At 37.7% G+C, this 10,882-nt stretch overlaps 1 protein-coding gene across 1 annotated transcript; it reads left to right on the forward strand.

Annotated features, from left to right (window-relative positions):
• Positions 1-294: 294 nt before the first annotated feature.
• On the forward strand, positions 295-4,573 carry LOC108143740 (putative odorant receptor 85d; the record flags this gene model as incomplete). Its single annotated transcript, XM_017268273.2, has 4 exons — positions 295-366; positions 2,723-3,787; positions 3,985-4,140; positions 4,207-4,573. Coding segments are annotated over 4 exons (1,350 nt in total), but the record flags the coding sequence as incomplete, so codon positions are not given.
• Positions 4,574-10,882: the final 6,309 nt, after the last annotated feature.

Genomic DNA, 10,882 nt, shown 5'->3' on the forward strand with positions numbered 1-10,882 from the left:
CCAACAACGAGAGTTTGCAACACACACAAAATAAATGAAAATGTTTATACTCGATATATGCATATGTATGTACTTACACCTGAGGTCCAACCACTAGGATTAAAAATGTATTTTTAATTCCGCAAAACCTTATATAGTTAAAAAAAATCAAAATAGTAAGGTAAAGTAACGTTTTGGCAAAAAATATCGAACACTTTCCAACTTTTTAGGTAATGTGTTGATTGGATTTTTAGAATTTTCTGAAAAGAACTTTTTGAACAAATGAAGTCAAAATAATAATCTCCTAAAAAACAAATTTTAGAAATATTCCTTTTCTTATTCCACTTTTACCCTTTATATTTGCTTATTTGTTTACTAAATGTTTGGGTCAAGGATTCCTTATTTTTAGGCCATAAATGGTCTTTTTTCCATTTATAGGTTTTTATTTCTGGATGTAGTGTTAGTACTATTTGACCGTAATTGTATATATAGTATGCCATGCAAGTTACATATACACATAATTGCTTTGTTTACTGGGCATGGGGGAAAAGAAAAAGGGGAAAGGAAATAGGCGCACAGAACCCCTTTTTTGTCTCTGGCCCTCGCAATAGATAAACCCCACGAAAAGGGGTCGGCCCCAAAATGCAAAACGGAAACTCAAGGACCTTGTTCCACAGCCGAGGGGTGCTGTATGTATGCCATCTGTATGCAGAATAATCTGCATAAGTATTAGCTGGAAAACGAGTTGCCGAAAAATCGAAAGCTGTTTTTGCTTAAAAATGAAGCTGATTACCATAAAATGCATTTTCAAGTTCGTTATTTTAGCTTCTTTATAAAACTGCAATTATAAAGCTCTAAACAAGAAATTCTTTTGAGACTTCATATTTCTTTTATAGTTAATAGCAAAAATCGTTTTCATTCTGATTATCCCACAAGCACCTATATAAAATTGGTTTCTTAGTTAAGATTCCATATACGATTTCAATAAAAATTGTTCTCTGTTAATCTTGTTTGTTACCGACACATTTGCAATGCAAATGCCCTCCTTATTAACTTTTTATCCGAGTGTTGACAATTACTAAAACAAAATAATTAAAATCAATAAAACCTTTTTGTTAATACTCTTTTTTCCTCCTTATTCCAATCACTTTTTTTATGCATACATAAATCGTTAAACATGTCCGTATCCAACAAAAACAGTAGACGCGCTGCCGCCGCAAAACCTTAAAGTGGAAAATAGAAATGCATTAAAATTACATAACTCTGACAGACATCGAGGACGGCAACAGCCATTTATTAAATTAATTTTGGTTTAACATTACAAATGCCATTAAGGAGTGAAAAATGGCCCCCTACATGGGATAAATTTAAAATGCTAATTGCATTTGAGAATAAATCTCATATGGCCATATATATGGTATGCTACACATACATGCAGCTGTGTGTAAATGCTCTTCATTAACATTGCTGCGGCGTAATAGTCATGTAAATTTCATTAGAAATGCGATACGCAAATGAGGTCAGTTAGTCAGAGTCAGATTCCGTATCAGAATCAGATATAGGATAAAGAAGGAGTTCGCCGGGCTGTCATCTCTTCGCCTCCCTGAATCGAATTTAATTACAACATTCCAAGGACTTTTTGCATTAAAACAAACGAGCAAATAAACATCCAGTGGAAAGAATGCCAGCAAATTCAGCATTACTCGGAGGCAGCAAAACAGTTGATCCAGACATAAACTGGGTGTCATCTGGCCAGAAGAAATGGGAATCCGAATATGTACATTGCCAACTGGATGTGTGTAAACAGGAAATAGGCAAAAACGAAGAACTCATGTCACTGACACACACTCTTACACCAGCAAGTGTGTCAAGGAAGAAAACAAGGCCAAAACAAATGCAATCCAAGCTATAAAGGAAACACATAAATGGATCTCCGAATACTTGGAATCATCTGAATAGAAAACAAAGCGTCAACAACAAATCTTCAAAAGCAAAAAAAAACTTTTCACATAAGAGTAAGACAAAAAACGAAAATAATATCACAGAATTCGGAAAGTGAGTTAACTCTAGGAAAACAAATGAATTAGAAAATCGGTATAACAATACACATAAAACAAAAACAATTATAAACACTGCAAATTCTAATGTGACCCCTAAATACACTTTTAAACTTATATAATAAACCTTAAAGTTATATAATAAACCGTATAATTACAAAATTCAAGAAATAAATTATAGCTTTAACGTTGGAACTTTAAGAACAATTGTTTCTTTTAAATGTAATGACATATTGATGAGATTTTATTGGACTTTCTCCTTTTATAACATTTGAGCACACTAAAAATGTAATTATTTATAAGGCAGTTGTCTTAAGCAATTTAAAGGTATATTAATTTGTTTTAAATTAACCTGGGCACTTAGAACAAATCGGGGCACGTGAATGTTCTGACATTTGTCCATTTGAATGCTCACCCATGGCCGAACTAATCGCAGCCATTTGTGAGCAACTGGAAACGCTTAATCGAGGGAGTCATCGATTTCGACTTAGGCGCAATTAACCACGCCCCAGGACGAATGGAATCAGGATTGGAAATGGTAATGGAACCAACTGGCGGGTTCACAACGCCCTAATTGAGAGATGCTCGCCGTGTACATGCTAATCAAGTGGGCGTGTCAATTGTCGAGTGTGTGCGGCAATAGTAAATTATTAAATCATTGAACATTCATTTTGGTACATATATAGGACCAGCGACACGGGAAATTTGACAATAACATTATGGCAGCAATAAGGAAAACTCAAACCGTTGAGGATCAGGAAAAATCGGAGCCCATTTCGCTGGCGAGCTTTCTGAAGTATGCAAATGTTTTCTATCTGTCGATTGGCATGCTGGCCTACGATCAAAAGGATAATGGTAAAAGAAGGCAGCTCCTGCTTCACTGGACATTCGTTGCCCAGATGGTGAACCTGAATGCAGTGCTCCTTTCGGAACTAATCTACGTATTCCTGGCGATTGGCAGTGGTAGCAACTTTCTGGAGGCCACCATGAATCTATCGTTTATTGGTTTCGTGATTGTCGGAGACCTCAAAATCTGGCACATTTGGAGGCAGAGAGACAAACTCACCCAAGTGGTCAACGAATTGGAACATTTGCATCCGCAGCGACAGGATCAGCAGGTGCCATACAACATTAAGGATCACCTGAGTGGCTATAGACGCTATAGCAAGTTCTACTTTGGCATGCATCTGGTGCTGATCTGGACGTACAACCTCTACTGGGCCGTTTACTACCTGGTCTGTGATTTCTGGCTGGGAGTACGGAAGTTTGAGAGGATGCTGCCTTATTACTGCTGGGTGCCCTGGAATTGGAAAACTGGACATAGCTACTACTACTACCTGATGTATGTCTCGCAGAATATCGCGGGGCAGGCGTGTCTCTCCGGTCAATTGGCGGCCGATATGTTGATGTGCGCCTTGGTCACCCTCCTGGTGATGCACTTCCTCCGCCTTTCCGGGCATATTGAGGGGCATGTGGCGGGTGTGGGATCGCCCCAACGGGATCTGCAGTTCCTTCAGGCGGTGGTGGCCTATCACCAGCGGTTGCTCAATATCTGCCAGCACATCAACGAGATCTTTGGCGTGTCGCTTCTCTGCAACTTCGTCTCCTCGTCCTTAATCATCTGCTTTGTGGGATTCCAGATGACCATCGGCGGCAAGATCGACAATCTGGTGATGCTCGTCCTCTTTCTCTTCTGCGCCATGGTGCAGGTTTTCATGATTGCCACATATGCCCAGCGGCTCATCGATGCGGTGAGTTCGATTTTGGTTTAACATTTTTTTTATTTTATTTTGATACTTTCGTGGTATTAATATACAACTGATCTTATTGAGAAGTTTGTCATACCCAAACTCACAAAATTCACGTTACTATAGTTCAGTTTCTATGTCAATTTTTTTTTTGGCTGTAAATATATGTTCTTTTCTGACTAATATTACCCTAATTTCAGAGTGAGCAGATAGGTCAGGCTGTCTACAATCACGACTGGTACAACGCCGACTTACGCTATCGCAAAATGATAGTACTGATTGTTAAGAGGGCACAACAACCAAGTCGCTTAAAGGCCACCATATTCCTGAGTGTGTCACTGGTCACCGTGGCGGATGTAAGTTGGATTAAATTCTCTATTAATCAGATGTGACTTTAATACATCTATTCCCATCCCTTTCAGCTCTTACAACTATCCTACAAATTCTTTGCCCTGCTGCGCACAATGTACAGTACGTGAAGTGGATGCCTTTTGTGATTATGGCCACAATTTAACATCCAAACATCAGGTGGCAGTGACATTGTGTGGAGCAAAGGTGCAATTCATCGCAAGCCAATAACTTACGCCAGTTGCCGCACAGAGTTGTGGTTTTTAATTAAAGTAGTAGCTGAAATGATTAGCGCGAATCGCAGGTCACGGAATAAAATCGAACCGCAGTAGCAATGATTAATTATCGCCAATTCGTTTGCACAAAGAGCCGATGCCAAATGCCAGACAAAGCATTGGTGCTTTTAGAATTAGCGACTCCGTCAACCTCTTTCTCTTTACATTTCACCAGGCATTACCGCTTTACCACCTCGTGATCAATTTAATTAAAGATTCCCGAATCCTAACTGCTTGCCAATTCAGTATGCCAACAGGGATGCAAAATAGTGAATTGCTTACTTGGGTTTATAAATCAATAGTTTAAACCATTTGAATGAGTTATACATAAATTAGTAATTTATATTTAATTAGGTACTACTACTTTATTATTTTACTTGTTTATACCTCTAAGCTATTATGCTATTCTTAAGTTTTTTTTTACTTTTGGAAAAGCTTGAGAACTTTGGATTAAATGCAGATTATTTTTGTATACGTAATATACGCATTACAACCTCTACTTAAATATTTTTAAAAACTTGTATATTTTAAAAATATGATTATTTGATATTTTAAGCTTTTCTAATATCCAGCCCTGCCTCAAATCAATCGCATAATAGCCATTTAGGCACGTTGCTTGACCCCATGCAGCACTTAAAAGTAATTTCAAAATATCTTTGCGCCCAGTGAAGTGGCTGGCAAATTGCATTTTTTATGAATATTTAATTGAAAAGTTGACACAAACAGACAACTGGCGGTGGATTTGGCGGGGTAAGGGGTAAGGGCCAGGGCTAATTACATTTCTACGGCTGTCGGCTGATAGATGGGTACGGTCCAGGGCCAGGGCCAATCTGCCAGTCAGATGGATGGCAAAATTGAAGAATTTTTTCAATTAAAATTACTTAAAACGAGCAAAGAAAAGAAGTCGGCCCACGACCAAATGGAAATCAAATTGGTACTGTCTGGATAGAGTGGGGTTTGAACAGAAAAAAAATATTTTTTTAAATCAAATAACACGAAATAAAAAAATGCCTGGATATGTGCATTAAATATACAGATGAAAATCAATGATCTTGAAAAAAATGTATCTCAGTGTGACTATTTACAAGTACAATAAAAAGTTTTAAGAAACCCAAATGGATATTCTGGAGGAAATACAACTTTTCAATCTTTTGAGGATGTGTGTTATGGAATTTCAAAACTGCATATTTTAGAAATTTAGATACACATTTTTTTTCTGTGTAAAGCTTAGGTGTGTCCTTTTGGACCCTCCCGAACATAATTAGAAATAACGCGCGTCACGAACTTGACTTTGCCAGGACCAATGTGAATGTAAAATCGGTTGAGGAAGCGGATGCCTTTGCGATGCCTATGGAAATTGGCATGGAACGGCTGGCCTCCTCATTGCCACGGAAATGCCCAAATAGTTTCGACTAATTTTATTTGCGTTTGCAGTTTTCGCTTGTCAAAGTTGAGCGAGTAAAAAGTTTCCTTTCGACTGTCATTCCCAGTTCACTGGTCCCTCATTCACACTCTGCGGCAAATAGTTAAAAGGGTACTGAATGGGTGGCCAACCGCAGGCATTCTTAGTGGGTGCCAAACCGCCATTAATCAGAGTAATTGCAGCGACACAAAGGTGGAATGACCCACACACCTCGGCTAATTAGTAGGCAAAGCAAACGCCCAATGCATACCCCGACCGATTTTAAAATGCTTAAAAAAATCGCTTAAATAATGGTAAGAGGGTAGAATGAGAAAAAGGAAATTCTTTAAATATATATAATATTTAAAGTTTAAAAGCTCCCTATATTGGGCCTGCTTTTATTTTTGGTTTTTTCGTTTGTGAGGGCCTCATTCCATTTATATTTATACATTGCCAAAGTCAAATAAATTAATTCGTGAAACCAAGTTTGGGCGTACTTTGTGTGTATTTCTCCGCCGTGGGTGAAGAACGCAAAGGGTCTGCAAGTTGGAGAAATATTGGCTTTTAAAAATGTCAATATACCAAGCAGCGTGCGCTGATTTGGCAAGAAAATTGCAATTGCAACCAACTTTTTTTGCGTTCAGTTGCGTCGCTCGTTGAGAAATTGTATTTCGTTTCATCAAATGAAGAAAAATCGTACATTTTATAGAGCCAATGGGATGGGTATGCTGCAGGACATCAAGGGGCCAAAAAGTGGAATGAAGTTGGCTGCCATTGTCCAGGGTTTGGCGCCACAGTGGCTGCTCCGTCTTCCTCGTCAGATTCATCCTGGACAAGGGGTTCCAAGGGGTGCGGATAAGGAAGAACGTCACTTTGGCTGTTATTGAATTTGACATATTTCCGCACAATGTGCGTTGGTTCAATTGTACGTCACAGTCCCTCCTCTCCACATTGGAATAGGTTAACAAATTTACCACTTTAAACAAGAAACATGCTATGAAATCCTTAAGTTAGTTTTCTTGAACAATTTTGAAACTTTAAAATATTTGGCATACAAATAAGACTTTTAAACTTTAATTAAGAATAAAAATTTTTACAGAAGCTTTAATTTCTCAAAATAAAATCAAAACTTTTAATGAAGATGAATTGAAATTTTAACGATTGATCGGGTTCCAATAAGTCAAGTTATGGTTACTGGTTGGTGCACTTGTGGAAAAATAAAATTGCTGGAAAAGTATGTGTGCGAGTGCCCACTGTACTTGTGAACGCGTATGTGTGCGAGTTGCGCCCGCCAAGGGATTAGCGTCATTGCCATTTTTGGCGTATTTCTCATGTGCCCTAAGCTCGCTAGTCGGATGTGACCCGGGCACGCCTCCTTTTCCAGCCGCCCTGGCACTGCATTTTAGTCGTCTTGTGGGTGTGCCTGTGTGTGTATTTGTCAATTTTCACTCACTTCATTTAAGTAAACACATTTGCTGCATTTCATATTTCCAGTCACGTTCTAAGCATAAATAACAAACACACGCACACACAATCGCCGACAAACAAATGCAAACGCGAATTAAACTAGTTCCCGGTTTTATAACTGTCAAAATTTAGTCAAAACTAAAATTCATCATTTAATTGTAAAATCTTAAGATATTTTTAGTTTTTATAACTGGTTGTACTGCTTAAATTGTGTTATTTGATTAGCAAGAAATAAGTTTCCATTTTCTCTTTTCCACACTTTTGGAATCGCCAAATTTTAAAAAACGAGAACGGTTTCAAAAGTCAGTTTTTCGATTGTGCAAAGAGTTGTATTATTAATCAAAACGATTTTTTTTTCAAAAATAGTTTTTTAGAATTCATTTAAGATAGTTTTCAGAACATTCCCTTAAAGAGGAACATGCGTATTTTAGTGCTTTCTCCTTGGGTTCACTTAGTTTAGATGACGGTGGTTGTCATGGATCGAAAATAGAAACTAATACTAAAGTTATGTACTTGCTGTGAACGAAGTGAGTTTAGTCTGTTGACATTTCTCTGGAGTTTCCCTGGCATCGGATTGAATCTTCCCCACTGCCGCCCAACTTTCTATACAAAAGTTAACTTACAAAATATTGAAACCGCGTATCGGTGGCTGCTGAAATTAAATTTAAGACTATCTTGTTGTTATCCCTTTTCGGATATTGTGCGGCTGGCTCGGGCTTTTAGCCATATTTCCCTATTTATTTTGGCCGAAAGTTGGCAAAGAAAATTCTTGGCCAAATATACATAATTAACGGTCCCTTTTCAATAACGAAACAATTTCAAGTTTGTTGCCCTGACCCGCGAATATTTTCGCAACGGCTGCACTTTGTGGGCAAAAACGGCGGATGGCCAAAAGAGGAAAATGGTGGCTTTAGAAAAGCTTTGCCATGTCGACATCGACAGGCGCCAGCGCCCACCGCAAAAAATGTAAATTAAATCTATACTGCATCGAACTTCAACGTTTTGAAACGGCTACGAACAGTACAGAAATTTAAAAGATGCGGAATTTGCTTTTATTGTTTAAAATTCTTTTAAATCAATAAAATAACGAAAAGAATAATTTATAATAATATTTAATCAATAAATAATTAATTTAATATTTAAACTGATTTTGAAAAAAAAGTTTTCAAAATATATATACATATATATTTATATCCTATGTAGGACGATCAAAATAAACTACGAAATCGAAAAGGTTCTTTAACAGCTTAACTTTTTTTTCAGTAAAGGATCCAAAATTTAAGAGATTTTTATTTACTCACAAATGAGTTGCCCAAAATGAATTGCCTTACAAACAGCAATTTATACCCGAGTGAAATATTAATCGAGACTTAAAACAACCAGAAATTCTCAATCCTATTGTAAGCTGGGGTGTTTGTGCAAATGTAAATAAGCAAATGCTTTTCGATTTAGTTTACCCATTCCAGACAGACGTTAGGCCAATTTTAAAGCATGTTTTGAGATGAAAATTTAAATTTCCTGACGCCGCAATACGGTAAGCTTACAAATCCAAACAATAAACAAGAAACAATTGCTCCCAAGCAACAAAAACAGGAGCAACAACAGTATCGACAGCAGCCGCATTGGATAACAATGGGAATTCGTGGTGGGGAAAAATGTTCCATATTGCTAAAATGCAATTGCAAAATGCTGCTTACAGGCTTCGCACATACACTCACACAGAGCAAGGAAAACATAAATAAACGTAACCATCAATGGTTCAATTTTCCATGCTTCTGCATGATTGTGCCGGGGGGAACTTTCCGGGGGGCGGGGGGATCCAAAAGGATGCAGCGTTTTTGGTGCTGCAAGCCAATGAAAATACAGCATCGTTTTTTTAAGCAATTTATGCCAGTGAAATCTATCCGATTTTCCATAATAAAGGCCAGTTTACCGAACAGAATGTCTTTGAGGTAATTCTTGGATTTTTTTTAAAATGTCTGGTACATATTTAATTTATTTGTACTATTTAAAGTTTTAATCACTTCTTACCTGCTGATATCCTGCATGTCTTTAGAGCGGAAATGATTTTGAATATTTGTACAAGGTACATCTATTCAATTGTTTGCACAGACAATACCAGCAATCGACCAAGGCAATATTGCCGTGCAAAACTCACTGGATGCTCCATACAAAGACCTTCCATAGCTGGGAATCGTAGTCCTCGCTGCTGAAATAAAAACGTTAAACAATAAATAATAGTTGTAACACACGACTGCAACAGACAAATAACGCGCTGTACCATAAAACGTTAAAATCAACAGAAAAATGCCAGATGAGTTGGAAACTTTTCTCGCCTCGCTGATACGTTTAAAAAAATACTCCAAATTGTGTACAAAAAATATTACCAAAAATAGTTTCAACATGTCAAAAACAAACTTAAAGATTCACTAGTCTAAAACGATGGTATCTGGATTATATGAGAAGTATACATATATGGGTATAGGTGTATAGAAAGCCATATAAAATAGTATATAACGCTCTTTAAGTTCCTTTTGCTGTTACCCACTTAGATACTGAAGCGGATCAGCAACCGTGTGGCTAATAAACCCCATATATTTTATATGTCCCGGCAGGAGGACAATGGGTGGAATCACACATGAGCACAGCATCACATTTTCATCAACAGGAATCTGTTTTATCGCACTCCCATATTCCGGAGCCACATCTACATTTTATTAGCCTTGCAGCTATCCGTTCACATAATTCGATGGCACCCCCCTGCTACTTGTCTATTTTAACTGTCTTTCGGTTTATTGCCACCACCTGTCCTCCTGACCTCTTCCCCCATTTCGAGAGTCCAATGATGGGTATTTGTCCTGATTTAATTAAGACCACCCAACAATAATATTTACGCTCACATTGAACATAGTTAGCTTTAAGCCTTAAGCTTTATACTCACTTCAATCAAGGAAATGTAAGCTCACATTTAAAATTTGGATTATAAAAATTATCCCTTGTCATTTTGGTCCATTTCGTAATTAAATTAAGTCTTTCTTCAACCATTTGTATACTTTTAAGCAAATTTAAATGCTGCAAACAAAGGTAAAAAGTTATACCTATTGTCTCTAATTAAGCTTAACAAACCCTATTTAAATCAAATAATAGCAAAGAATATCCCACTAAGCTAAAGCTACGACTGCAACTGACTGAGTCTGAGTGGTTTCCAAATGGATGATACGGATCAACAAGCAGGATCAACATAAAATCAAATCGTCAAAAAATTTGATTAGTCCTCACTTGGCCGTGCAATAACTTGGTGTCCCTGGCCACCAAGCTGACCCCATCCTTCTGCATCAGCATCCGATGGCTTCGATGTGTGCCGGACTTGAGAGACGAGTACTCCTGCACTCGAATGTGAAGGACAGGCAAGGCAAAAGTGCTGAGATTGCGTAGGGTCCGTTGTCTGCATATCGATGTGGATGTGGAGGGCGGATGGAGCAGAGTTGATGTAGGAGCTTGCAAGCAAATAACAAAATTTCACGCTTGATTTTCACATCAAAAGCCGGATAAAGAAATGGAAAAATCTCTGTGTCGTGTGCAAATGAAACGAAGCAGTAAACAGAA

This window comes from Drosophila elegans, unplaced genomic scaffold (genome assembly GCF_018152505.1).
Source record: "Drosophila elegans isolate 14027-0461.03 unplaced genomic scaffold, ASM1815250v1 contig_468, whole genome shotgun sequence".
Taxonomy (NCBI): Eukaryota; Metazoa; Arthropoda; class Insecta; order Diptera; family Drosophilidae; genus Drosophila; species Drosophila elegans.